At 34.6% G+C, this 14,607-nt stretch overlaps 1 protein-coding gene across 1 annotated transcript in view; it reads right to left on the reverse strand.

Annotated features, from left to right (window-relative positions):
* The window catches only part of KPNA4 (karyopherin subunit alpha 4), a 59,381-nt gene that overhangs the window by 25,185 nt on the left and 19,589 nt on the right, over positions 1-14,607 (reverse strand). The window contains exons 2-8 of the mRNA XM_055308139.1: positions 10,328-10,372; positions 9,374-9,463; positions 9,234-9,263; positions 9,099-9,151; positions 6,962-7,057; positions 6,125-6,210; positions 226-312 (exon numbers count right to left, since the gene is read on the reverse strand). Coding sequence (XP_055164114.1) covers positions 226-312; positions 6,125-6,210; positions 6,962-7,057; positions 9,099-9,151; positions 9,234-9,263; positions 9,374-9,463; positions 10,328-10,372 — 487 coding nt within the window. The remainder of the gene's footprint in view (positions 1-225; positions 313-6,124; positions 6,211-6,961; positions 7,058-9,098; positions 9,152-9,233; positions 9,264-9,373; positions 9,464-10,327; positions 10,373-14,607) is intronic.

The following is a 14,607-nucleotide window of genomic DNA, read 5'->3' on the forward strand; positions in this document are numbered from 1 at the left end:
ATTATGGTATCATAAGCAACAAAAATGTTCATTCTGTTTACTACAGGTTTATACTTAAAACAGCTATAATTTCTGTAAATTATTTCACAAAAACCAGTACTGAAAAAGACAAACTATTTTTCCTTTTCAACTACTAGTCATTTTTATTATACAGTAAATAATATATGTAAATGATATAGTATATGATAACAATTGTTGGATTAGCATTACAAGTTTTATACAAACCTATGATATTTCCCAGTGCCCATACTGCTTGCTCACAGACATTTTGATGGGGCGAATGTAAAAGCCTCAGGAAAAGTGGCACAGCATCTGAAGTAGGAAAACATAAATTAGCATTTAACTTTAAAGATAGGACTAAGTCAATTACATCTCAGTAATATTGGGGGAAAAAAAAGGTTGAAGATACCACACTCTAAACCAAAAATCAATCTTTTTTTGCTGAAACCTAAGAAAGAAACCTATCAAAAATATATTTTAAAAATATATTTATTAAATTATTTTCACTAGAAAAACAGTAGTGGAAAATTTTTTATTAGCAAACCACTTATTCAGCATCAAAATGACAATTTTAACATACAAATATCAAATCAAGCTGGTAAATTTTATTATTTTTAAAGTTATTTATTTATTCATGAGAGACACAGAGAGAGAGAGACAGAAACACAGGCAGGGTCCCCACAGAGAGAAGCAGGGTCCCTGCAGGGAGCCCAATGTGGGACTCGATCCCAGAACCCTGGGATCACAACGTGAGCCAAAGGCAGACACTCAACCACTGAGCCACCCAGGTGTCTCAAGCTGGTCAATTGTCATTCACAATTAAAGCTGAATAAAATTCCGAATTAAAAATCAATTCCTAAAAACAAATAAATAGATTAATTCATTCATTCCTTATAGATCCAAGTATTATTCTCAAATTTAGAGGGAAAAAAAGGACTCCAACTCCAATTGTTGAAGTAACTTTTGAATATAGAAATTTAAAGTAACAGGAGGATGCAGTTCAAGATGGTGGCTGACCTCACCTTCTACCATGGACACACCGAATTGAAGCTACATATACAATAAATGCTTTTCTATACAACTAGCTGAATAGTTCCTCCACAACAAAGGATAAAAAGGTCATAGAAGACGGACAGCAGAGACAGACACTACAGTCCTAACAAAGCCAGGTCCCACAACCTAGCAGTGACCCACAAGCAGGAGGGATTTCATAAATATGGGCCATATCCCTGAGGAGGAGTCAGAGCCCCCAGTCAAAACCCCAAACCCTTGGGACTACAGAACAAGCTCTCAAAATGTCTAGCGCCGGGCTAATGTCCAAGAGACCCAAAGGGGTGTAGGAAACTAGGACTATGCTCTTAGAGATTACTTGCCCACATGCATCAGGATCCAGCACAAAAGCCATAGGCTGAAAAGTGCCTAGAGCATATATAAAGAAGATTTTTTTTTTTTAAGATTTATTTATTCATGGGAGACACACAAAGAGAGAGAGGCAGAGACACAGGCAGAGGGAGAAGCAGGCTCCATGCAGGGAGCCTGACGTGGAACTCGATCCCGGGTCTCCAGGATCAGGCCCTGCACTGAAGGCAGTGCTAAACCGCTGAGCCACCCGGGCTGCCCTATAAAGGAGATTCTAAACTTACCGCTTAGAGCATATATAAAGGAGATGCTAAACTTAAAGCATCTGCCTAAGGGATAAAGGTGTGCTAGAACTTCTCCAGGGATAGAGGTGCTGGCAAGTGCCATTTCTTACACACTAGTCTTGCTAGTGATACATGCACCATCTCTGCACTTTCCAGGGCAGAGCACTGCTATAGCTCCACTCCACCAAACCTGATGGATGGTTCATCCTGATTTGGCATGCCCCTGTGGCCCTGCTAAAACTGGCAGGAGCACCAAGTCCACATAAGGGACACCCCTTGAATGCTTGGCACTGGTAGCTGAAGCGGGGGGGCTGTCTTGCATTTCTGGGATCAGTGGGAGGGAAACAATCTGTAGCAAGCTACCATCCCCAAAGTATAGCACAGAGAGCTGACTGAAACACATGCTATCTTTCTGTGATCATTGCTTCAAGACTGGAGAGGTAGTTGTTTCACCTAATACATAAAAACACAGAAAGTCAAGTTAAATAACTAAAGAACAGAACAATATAAAACACCAGAAAACAACCTTCTGAAATGGAGATAATTTACTTGATAGAGTTAAAAAAAAAAAAAGTTATAAAGATTCTCCCCAATATGGGGAGATAATGGATGAACATAGAAAATATTTCAACTAACAGAAAATGTAAGAAAGTACCAAACAAAAGTCCCAGAACTGAAGAACACAGTAACTGAACCGAAAGGTACATTAGAAACATTCAACAACAGGTAAGATAAAGAAGAAAGGATCAGTGACCTGGAAGACAGGGCAGTGGAACTCACTTAAACAGAGCAGCAAAACAAAAAAATAATTTTAAAATGTGAAGATAATTTAGAGGACCAACAAGACATCCAAAGGAACAACATTCCCATAATGGGATCCCAGAAGAAGAGAGAGAGAAAGGTACAGAAAACTTATTTGAAGAAATAATGGCTAAAAATTTTCTTAAGGTGGGGAAGGAAAGAGATATCCATATTTGGGAAGCCAGGAAAGTTCCAAATAAAATGAATGCAAAAAGAGCCATACCAAGACACATTATAATTAAAATGTCAAGAGTTAAAGAGTATCTTAAAAGTGGCAATAGAAAAACCACCTGTTGCATACAAGAAAAGCCCCGTATCAGAGATTTTTTTTCAGCATAAAGTTTGCAGGCCAGAAAATACCACTCTGATATATTCAAAGTGCTGAAAGCCCTGGCAACAGATGACCAACAGACATATGACAAGATACTCAACAACACTAATTATCAGGGAAATGCAAAACAAAACCATAATGAGGTATCACCTCATACCAGTCAGAATGGCTAGAATCAAAGAGCCAAGAAATAACAAATGTTGGACAGGATGTGGAGAAAAGGGAACCCTCGTGCACTGCTGGTGGCATATATATTGGTGCAGCCACTATGGAAAACAGTACGGAGGCTAATAAAAAAACCTAAAAGTAGAAGAAACTAAAAACATAGGGTCCAGAAATTCCACTTCTGGGTATTTATCCGAAGAAGATGAAAAATTTAACAGTGCCCAGTGTTTTCATCAAAAGCATCTTTGCCACAAACATTTTCACCCTATAACTAATTAGCCATATGGCAATTACGCCATAAGAGATAAAAATAACAAAAATAAATGAGGGACATCCACTGAAAAGGACATAATGAAACATGAAAAATGGATTAACAAAATTAACAAGACTTTATTACAAAATACAAAACATCTGAATATAATTTAAAATGTATGTAAACTGATTTTACTTTGCAAACTGTACCTAAGCACTTGTCCTGAAAGTTTTTCTTTCCTAACATTATACTTTTCTTTTTCCTTGTTGATTCATCTCTTCATCTAGCATCGTGCTTTCATTTTTTGCTAAAATTTCTTTCTTAAGAGAGGTATCAGTTTCTAAATACAAGGATGCATATTTGTAACAGCTTTGTATTACACTGTGAAATCTTCTACACTGTTCTTTGTTCTCAGCATATTATCATGTGTCTACTGACATATGTTCCAAAGTTCCATGAGAAATGTGGGTTCAAAAGTCTGTGCCACTGTATAGACTATTATGAGGGCTAAGATTTATTTAATATAAAATTGGGAGTACTGTGTCAATGCAGAAATGAAAGCAAACTGTCAAGTAGGTGATGAAACCAATGAACTACCAACCAGTTATTCTTAGATCTTTTATGGCAAAATTGCCTTATGACCAAATAGTTATATGGGAAAATGCTTTCAGCAAAGATGCTTACAGTGAAACCACTTAGAACCTTTGAAGATATATGCAACTCTATGTTCATGACCGCATCATTCACAATATCCAAGATATAGAAACAACTGAAGTGCTCAACGATGGATGGATGGACAAATATGTGTGTACACACACACACATACATGCAATGGAATACTCAGTCATTACCAAAAAAACGAAATACTTGTAATCAGGAGATCAATGGGCCTTGAGGTACTAAGTGGAATAAGTCAAAAAAGAGAGACAACATATGATTTGTTGTCAATCAAAATACATGAACCTACAAAACAAAAATTCATAGATGCAGAAAACAGACTTATGGTTGACAGGGCAGGGGTTTCAGGAGGTGAGTGAAATAGAAGGGGTCAAAACATACAAACATTTACATTTACAACATAAAACAATAAGTCATGAGAATGAAATGTTTAGCATCGTAACCATAGTCAATAATATTGTACTGCATATTATGTAATCTGATATGATATTAGGGGAAATGAGACTTCTAGTAATTACATCTTGGTGCATACATTATGTTGTATACCTAAAACTAATTTAATGCTATATGTGAATTACATCTCAATTACAAAAAAAAAAAAAAAAAAAAAAAATAACATCACATGGGTCTTTTGGCAGACCAGCAATTCCTGTAACTACATGAGACCTTCTGAATCAGAAAGCGGTTCTTTTTTTTTTTTTTAGAAAGTGGTTCTGTTGCTTTATAACGAGGATGGGAAACACAGAGAAAGGTCTGTATCAAACAAAATAATACTAAATTGAACAAATGATTCTTCTTTTTTTCTTTCTTCGGATACTACTTTGAAAAATGCTATTTAAGTACATGTGGATCAACCATGCTTTACTCATAAAAAATAATCATTCATCTATTATATTTGGTAAAACAAGACAGACTGGCAGTGTTAAATTCTAAGGCCCCTGCTGATTTTGAAAAAGCACATATAACAGAAAAGAAAAAGAGAGATTAAAACATTGTCTTGAGATTATAAAATTTACTAGTCAATTATATAAAATAAAAGCAAAATCCAAAATTAAGCCAGTTTTATCATGATTTAAAGGTATTAGGGTAGTCAATATTCTATGTAATATTAAAACAGAAGTGTTTACATGACAAAATGTTTACTTGGATAACACCTTTGTTTCCCTTTAAAATCATGTAGAAAAAAAATAAAATAAAATCATGTAGAAATTACTGCCAAGGTCTTAACAAGCTTATGCGAGTATACTGCTTACACATGTGAAGAGTATTTTTTTTTAATTTTTATTTATTTATGATAGTCACACACACAGAGAGAGAGAGAAGAGAGAGAGAGAGAGAGAGAGAGAGAGAGAGAGAGAGAGAGAGAGAGAGAGGCAGAGACACAGGCAGAGGGAGAAGCAGGCTCCATGCACCGGGAGCCTGATGTGGGATTCGATCCCGAGTCTCCAGGATCGTGCCCTGGGCCAAAGGCAGGCGCCAAACCACTGCGCCACCCAGGGATCCCTGTGAAGAGTATTTTAAAAGTACCGTCTATAAATTATTAATTTCTTTGATAGAAGAACAGTATTCATAAAAATAATACTCAGGTTATTTCTTCCAGTAATAATTTCCCACTTATATCTCTTGGAACATAAAAGAAAAACAATCCTAATAACAATGAAAAAATTTCAAGCCATTTTTCAAGACTATTTTCTAAAAGATTAAACCATATGATGAAAATCTCACTAAGGGAGGCCAAAAGCTAGTATGGCAATGCAAAAAACATCTTTACTTTATGATTTCTATAAATGAAGTATAACTACAATAATGTATCTGCTACTATAATTAGGAAATGTTCTCAGATTTAGCATTAAATGAATTTTTGAAAACAGAAAATGTCAGTCACTGGGACAAAATGACCAAAGTAACATACTTAAGCTGGCCTATTTCAACTACTCTGTAATTGGGTAGCTATTATTTTATAATCTAAATAGCTTTATTCTTTTAAGATAATCACTTTTTTTTTTTTACTAACTTCTTTAGAAATCACAATTTTTTTTTTTAATTTTTATTTATTTATGATAGTCACACAGAATGAGAGAGAGAGGCAGAGACACAGGCAGAGGGAGAAGCAGGCTCCATGCACCGGGAGCCCGACGTGGGATTTGATCCTGGGTCTCCAGGATCGCGCCCCGGGCCAAAGGCAGGCGCTAAACTGCTGCGCCACCCAGGGATCCCAGAAATCACAATTTTATCTGTTAATCACCAACTTACTGGACTGAACTACTGCTTGAGTCTGTTCAGAGGTTCCAGATGCAATGTTTGTCAGAGCCCATGCAGCTTCAAACTGTAAAGAAGGACTACAAAGAACAAATCATTTTAAACAGCAGGGATTTTTACACTGGTCCAAATCTAGTATCTACCAACCATTCCTCCCCTCAAATATTTTTTCAAGTATTAAATATTTTGTTTCAGAAAGTATTTATGTATCCAGCACTTTTTTTTAAACCTCCAATGTATTTACAGTATCTCTTCAGTATAAAAAGCATACAATTTCCTCAAGTGTCCTACTTATTTTTAGTAAAAACTTTGTTTTTTTGAGACTTTATTTCTTCATTTGGAAGAGACAGTGAGCACTTAAGAGAGAGCATGAATGGCATGGGGGCAGGAGAAAGGGAAGAGGGAAAAGGAGAGGGAGAAGCAGGCTCTCTGCTAATAAGCAGGAAGCCCGACCCAGAGCTCAGTCCCAGGACTTCAGAATCATGACCTGAGCCAAAGGCAGATGCTTAACTGACTGAGCCAACCAGGTGGCCTAAAAACTCTTTATTAAGATACCTGCATATTACTGCCCAGTTTTCTCAAGTACTAATCAGCCAAACCAGCTTTTGCCAATTTTCACAGTTTAAAAGATAAATGCATCATTCTCAAGTATCACTTTGGCCTTTATGTTTACCTCTTAGTGTAAACACACCTTGCATTTCATTGTTTTACACTGGCTTTTCGACTCCATCTTATAGCCCGTTTCTTTTTGCGTTAAAGATCAAACCACTAGAAGATCTTGTCTTCTGCAAAGGATACATTCTAAATTTCTTTCTAAAATAATGTACTTACTTGTCATCTCTTTCAAGACAATGAACTAAAATAGGCAATATTCCAGATTTTATTAAGTCATCAATTGGTGGATTTCGATCACTGGACAAAAGCTTCCTGTAAGAGATATACAAACTCTTGTGAAATGATATGTAATTAAATTCAAATTCATATTTGACATAGAGATTACACAAACCCTCACCCCATTTGAATACCCCGCACAGCAAAAGCTTAATCAGATCATTCCCCTATAAAAATGAAGAAATGGCTGCATATTTACTACCCAATAAATGTAAACTCCTTGCCCTGGCTTAAAGTTGTCAGTTGGCTCCATCTTACCCAACTAATCTTATTTTCTGTACTTCAACAATAGATCAGTTGTCTGTCTCACACTTTCAATCTCACTTCCAGGCTCTTTAACATCTCATTCCCCATACTTGGAATGCCCTCCTTTCTGTCTATTCAAAGTCCATTTCAATTTTTATGTTTTCACAATATCCTCTCTAAATTCCAAGAACATTTACACAGCACATGCTTACATTTGCTGTTGAGTACCACCTTATTTTTAACATGCCTTTGCCTTCTCAATTAGGTTCTAAAGCTCTTATATAGCAAGAATTATGCCACATGCTTTTTTGCAGTATTTTCCACAGCACATGGCATAATTCTTAGCACAAAGTAGGAAATAACCCAGTCTTTCTTAATCTAGGCTCCAGATTTAAAAGAAATTTTTTCTACTATTTCACTGAGGACATTCTCAAAGATTTTGAAATGGCCTTCCCTCTTATGAGTGCACAATGGCACATACAATGTCTACAAGATATTTGAAATCAGTTTCGCATAACTGTCTACTTGATTTGTGCTATGGTACCATCAGGTTTTGATTAGTTGCTTTTACAACATCAATATAAATTGTTAACATATTTAAAACAGGCAAATAAAGTCTTAGTATTATTGTGAAAATGGGTTTGATCTTGTATACCCCTGAAGTTGTCTCAGGATCTACTAGAGACCCAAAGACCATAATTTGAGAATATCTGCCTACTTAGAGGCCTTAGGGCTTTAATTATCTTGTAGAACTTCTGTTGAGAAAAGCTCCAAAACTCAAATAATCTACTGAAAATAGTGAGCATAATGCATCAATTTCTTAATCATTCTATCTATAAACACTAATTTGCATTTTCAGATGTGAATACTTCTGTGATTTTTTCCCTACATAACCAAGTCCTCTCTAAGAAGTTCTTTTACCCATAGTGGGCAACACTGTTAATGCTGTAATTTTCCCATCTGTTCCAGGTTATTTAAAATGAATACACAAAAGTAGGAAAACTCTAATACATTTTTTAATAAAAGATACATGCACTAGCTAAGATATTCGATGGACCAGTGAAATTTCCCACTATGAAATTCTATAAATAGCATCAATTACTTAAGTGTCTCTCTCCCACTAATACACAGAACATTATTCTTATATTTATAAATATAGAAAGCAAAAACCGTATTGTATTATGAGACACCATACCTCCTCCAATCAATTCATTAATACAAAGGTCTCAGAAGTAAGTTTTTCTGGTTCTCTCCTTAAAAAATAGGCGCATACACCTCTAGAGCACAGATTTCACAGCAGAAATACGCAAAATAACTTAATATTCATACTTGGAAGCACACTGGGAAACTTTATAGCCCTAAATCTTAATGTCTGCTTGCCTATACACTGCTACAGTAAGCTTAAAACTCAACTTATTGTTTGATTAAAAATAGGGATTGTGAAAAGAATTAGCTACTTGGGAAGGAGATTGAAAAATCTTTTTATATAAAATCTGTCAAAAAAGGGGAAGTTTTACAAATAATGTTTTTCTATTGGTTGATAGCAATAACCTGTCAAAACAACTCAGTATCTGCATATATTATGCAAGCTGAAAGTTAAGTTTGTGAGTTTAGAAAGCTGCTAATTTTAATACTCTAAATCAGAGAAAAATTTTTCTTTTTTTTTTTTTAGAGAAAAAATTTTAAAGTAAATTTAGTTGGTCTGTGGACTGTTCTTTATTGTTTGTCATCAAAGTAAATATGAGTGACAGTATTACCATACAGTGATAACTCAAACCAATCTCCTGGGTAAGTTATAAAGTTTAAATACATTCTCAAAAATTTAACTTACCTAGCAGCTTGAACTGCACTTAACTGAATTCCTTGGTTATCACTTGAAGCATTCTATAAAAAAAAAAATAATTTTTGATATAGATACAGAGTAATTAGAAATACAAATGAAGACAGGTGAAAAAACTCAACTTACTTGAACAATAGCTTCTAGAGAGGTATTTTGCTGTGAAAAATATTAAAGAGAAAACTAAGTTATAAAGTCACTTTAAAATTCTCTATTGATGTAAAAATTTTCACCGGTAGTCTTAAGTTATCAGAATAACAATAACTTACCACTCTATAATCACCATCTATATCAGAATCTTCACAAATATCTTCATGCGGTACATTCCTTCTCTTTAAGAGATGCTCATCTCTTTTATTCTTTAAAAAAAAAAAAACCTTTAGTTAAAAAAAAGCTAAATACTTTCATATAAAGGTTAGGCAATCTTGTGCCTACAAACTGAAATAGGAAGTGCCTTTTAAAATTAAAACACAAATGCAGAAAATTAAACCAAATTGTGATTTAAACACTTAAGCAACACTAATTTGAGCCCCAAGCCCCAAGTATTAAATTTTTAATGAACCGTGAACTATGTAAAAACAAAATAAAAAACAAAAACAAAATGATTAAAAAAGACAGTGTACAGTTTAAGCCAGAACCAAACATATATTTATTTAAAAGTACTAAACCATTTTATACATCTGGGAGCTTCTCTCTATCACCTAAAAACAAAGTCAAAGCAAAAGTTGGGCAGTTCAAAATCAGACAAAAATCAACAATGTCTTACAAAAATCAAAGGCCACTTAAATTTCGCTTCAAATGTATGAGACAAATTTAAAGATATATTCCCAACTATAATTTATTTTTTACACACATGAAGTATAACCTATTTTAATACTTGAAGAGTTGATGAAATTTATAAGTAGAATAAGTTCTTTTCAGGACATAACTACACATGTAAATAGAACTATTTAGTGTAACACTATAGATACAACTTTCACTTTATAGAAATCATTAAAAATTACAGAAGAAAAACACCAAACAACTCATTTATCTCTATTTTTTGGAGAGTGGCCAAATTGTATCTTGCCAACTTCAACAGTCTAAGTTTAGTTAAAATCTTTCCGTTTTCAAAAGAAAAAGAAATGTTAGGCACTTGGGATTCATATACATTTAGTATCTTCTACATATGCTATAATGTTGTTAGAATTATGCTTGGAGTACCCAATATTACTCAGACTCACCTTCCTTAATTCAACTACAACTTCATTTCGTTGTCTTCTCATAGTCTACAAGAAATTAAAGAAAAATATATTTTTTTTAAAAAAAACCTCAATTTCCATCACCCAAGAACACCACTATTAACATTTTAATGTACATCTTGTAATCTTTTCTAGTCATATATGTAAATAAAGTCATATTTTACTCACAATAAAGACACAATTTTCTATATTAGATATAAAATTTTAAAACTATAACATTTATAAAAATATAGATACAAAGAATAAAAGAACCCATAATCTCACCTCCCATGAACCATGACACTTAAAGAAGTAATAATACATGTACAAGATTAGTAAATTCAACTGCTTAAAAAAGAGAGGGGGAGATGTCTTCTTATCCATCCAGTCATCTTCTCTAAAGGTCAATACTGTTCGATTTACTGTGATTCTGACACACTTATCTACTTACTCTATCTTTACCTTATGTTTGTTTACTTAGATTTGAGAGCCCTTCCTATGGTGGTACATACAGATTTTTTTCATTATTTCTAATGACCACATAATTTTTCTATCACATATTGTAACCATTCTCTTATAACCATTCTCTTATTTTTTAACATGTGTTTTTCTCATTTTAAACTTACCTAACACATGGATACATGCTCACTGTAAAATATTCAAACCTTCAGAAACACTACAAGTTTAAGCTCTAAGTTCTCCTCATTCTTTCTAGTGACTGCATATGCCTGGGCATATTAAGTAGAAATAGCAATGTATAAAGTAATACTCCTATGTCTAAAGATCTCAAACATATCCAAAACCAAGCTTAATTTTTAACAAACATACATAACTCTATCTGATCTCACATGATTCATACGGGAGGTGAGACCAGGAGTTCTTTTATTCTTTGTGTCTTTATTTTTAGAAGCCTTATGTTACTGCTTAAAAAATTTATGTCAGGGGCTCTTGGGTGGCTCAGTGGGTTAAGTGTCTGACTCTTGATTTCAGCTCTGGTCATGATCTCAGGGTCATGAAATCAAGCCCTGTGTCAGGCTCTGCACTCAGTGGGAAGTCTGTCCCTCTCTCCCCACTGGTGGTCTCTCTCAAATAAATAAATAAATAAATAAATAAATAAATAAATAAATAAATAAATATTTTTGAAAATTATGATATATCCAGTATTATAGATCTATTGATAATTTCAGAGATTTTCAGCAAATGGCAACTCTATCCTTCTAGATACACAGACTAAAATCTTTAGAGCCATTCTTGAGTCTTCTTTTTCTCTCACATCACACATTTGATCACAGCAAACCCTCCTACTGGACTGGTTCAACCTTCAAAACTTATCTGAAATCCAACTACTTATCACTACCTTCTCTTCTACTACCTTTGGTCCAACTCACCATTATCTCTCATCTGCATTATTGCAAAAGCCTCTTAACTTGCACCCTCTTTCTGCTCTTGACCTCCTTCTCCCCTAGTTTGTTTTTATCACAATAACCAAAGCAATTCTCAGGGAATCTTAATTTTTGAGTGTCACTGTCTCCTTTGACAATCTGGTGAAATCAATGAACACCTTTCATATAGTGCTTTTATTTTTAAAAAGATTTTTTTATTTAGAGAAAGAGAGAGAGAGAGACAGCACGAGCAGGGGGAGGAGACTCCATGCTAAGCACAGAGCCCAACACGGGGCTCAATCCCATGACCCTAAGAGCGTGGCCTGAGCTGGAATCTAGAGTCAGCTGCTTAACCAAATAAGCCACCCAGGTGACCCATTTAGTGTTTCTAAAAAGAGATAATATGCAAGATTACAAAGAAAACAATTATATTGATATATAGTTGTCAAAAATATATAAATACGAAAAAACAAACTGTAACATATGCGCTTCATTATCACCTTAAGTGGGATCTAACAGTGGGTCTAACAACTATAATTTCAAAGTAATGATGACCAGAAATGAAATTTCAAGATATTTTACAACAATAATGTTTTATTGGTGGTGACAGAGAGTCACGGGTAACTTTACAAACTACATAAAGTTATTGGCTACATTATTAAATGAAGGAAACACTATTAGAAGTTAATGAAAATAAAAATGTAATTTTTTCTAAGTCTTTAGGTCCTCCTGAATTCTACCCAGACTCTGAGAGAGGAAGTACTCAGTAAAGAACCTTTTTCAAAAAGTCAGTCAGATTATGTTACTCGCCTGTTGAAAACCATCAAAGGCTCTCCACTTTGGAGTACAAGTCCAGTCATTAAAATGGTTTAAGTCTACTCAAATCGTCCTATCCCTTCTCCAATTACTAACTTTTTAGACCTCGGCTCATATCATTCTTTTGCTTCACTCTGCTGTATCTGCACTAACTATGCTATTCCTCTAATACACTAGAAATTCTCTCTTCAAGGCCTTCACTGATACACTATACAGCAACTCCTAAGGATAGACTCCAGAGCCAAACTGCTTGGGTTCAATTTTCAACGATACTATTTACTAGCTCTCAATGCCTTAGTTTTGTCATCTATATAATGAGGATAGTAAAAATACCTATTTCATAGGATATTATAAAGATTAAGTAAGTTAATATATGTAAAGGGCTTAAAAAGCTCCTGGCCATAACTGTATATGTGTTAGCTATTACTATTATTGCTACTCTAATTCCATGGCTGTAATACTCTTCCCTCACTATCTGCAGTGCTCACTTTCATCTTTGAATCTTTCAAATGTCACCTCCATGGTAAGGTTTTTCCCTTCCTAGCCAATCAGCAACACTCCCACTGGGTACTCTCTATTCCTCTTCTCTGCCTTATTTTTCTCCACACCTCCTATCACATTTTATAGGCTATATAAAACTTTACTAATTATTACCCTCTCCCCTCTAAAATATAAATTCTATATATAAGGAACAACGTAAGGAATAAATATTATTCCTTCTTAAAATGCATTGGGTAATCTTATATATGCAGAAATCTTTACCTCAATTTTTAGCCAAACTAATTTATTCAATCTCTGTTTAAGTGGTTTTGATGATCATTTGAGTTTTGCTACAGATATGTATCTTAAAAATACTAAATGAATGAAACTGGATCACTTTCTCAGGCCATATACAAAAATAAACTCAAAATGGGTTAAAAACCTGTGAGACCCTAAACCATAAAACACCTAAAAGAAAACATAGGCTGTAATTTCTTTGATATCTGTCATACCAACATTTTACTAGGTATGTCCCCATAGGCATGGGAAACAAAAGCAAAATTAAACTATTGGGACTACAACCAAAATAAAAAGGTTTTGCACAGCAAAGGAAATCATCAACAAAATAAAAGCCAACTACTGAATGGGAGGAGATAAAATGACCTATCTGATAAGGGGTTAATACCCAAAATACATTTAAGAAGTCATCTACAACTCAATACCAAAAAAGAACAAATAATGCAATTAAAAAATGGGCAGGGGACCTGAAGGACATGTTTCCAAAAACATACAGATGACCAACAGACAGGAAAAGATGCTCAACAACAATAATTAGGGAAATGCAAATTTTTTATAATAAATTTATTTTTTATTGGTGTTCAATTTGCCGACATACAGAATAACACCCAGTGCTCATCCCGTCAAGTGCCCCCTTCAGTGCCCGTGACCCAGTCACCCTCACCCCGCACCCACCTCCCTTTCTACCACCCCTAGTTTGTTTCCCAGAGTTAGGAGTCTTTATGTTCTGTCTCCCTTTCTGATAAGGGAAATGCAAATTAAAACCACAATGAGATATCACTTTACACCTGTCAGAATGGCTAAAATCGAAACCACAAGAAATAAGTGTTGGTGAGGATGTGGAAAACAGGGACCCATGTACACTGTTGGTGGGAATGCAAACCAGTGTGGCCACTGTGGAAAACAATATGGAGGGTCTCAAAAACCTAAAAATGGCAGTATCACACACCCAGGAATTCCATTACTGGATATTTACCCTAAAAAAAAAAAAAAACAAAACAAAACACTAATTCAAAGGGATCCATGAACGCTTGTTTACTGTAGCATTACTTCCAACAGCTAAATTATGAAAAGAGCCCAAAATACCCATCAATAAATGAATGGATAAAGATGTGCTCACACACACACACACACACACACACACACACAGGAATATTATTCAGCCATAAAAATAATGAAATCTTGCTATTTGCAAAGACATGGATGAAGCTAGAATATAATGCTTAGTGAAGTCAGTCAGAGAATACCATGATTTCACTCATATGTGGAATTTAAGAAATAAACGAACAAAGAAAGAGACAAAAAAAT

The sequence above is a fragment of the Nyctereutes procyonoides genome, unplaced genomic scaffold (assembly GCF_905146905.1).
Source record: "Nyctereutes procyonoides isolate TBG_1078 unplaced genomic scaffold, NYPRO_anot_genome, whole genome shotgun sequence".
NCBI lineage: Eukaryota > Metazoa > Chordata > Mammalia > Carnivora > Canidae > Nyctereutes > Nyctereutes procyonoides.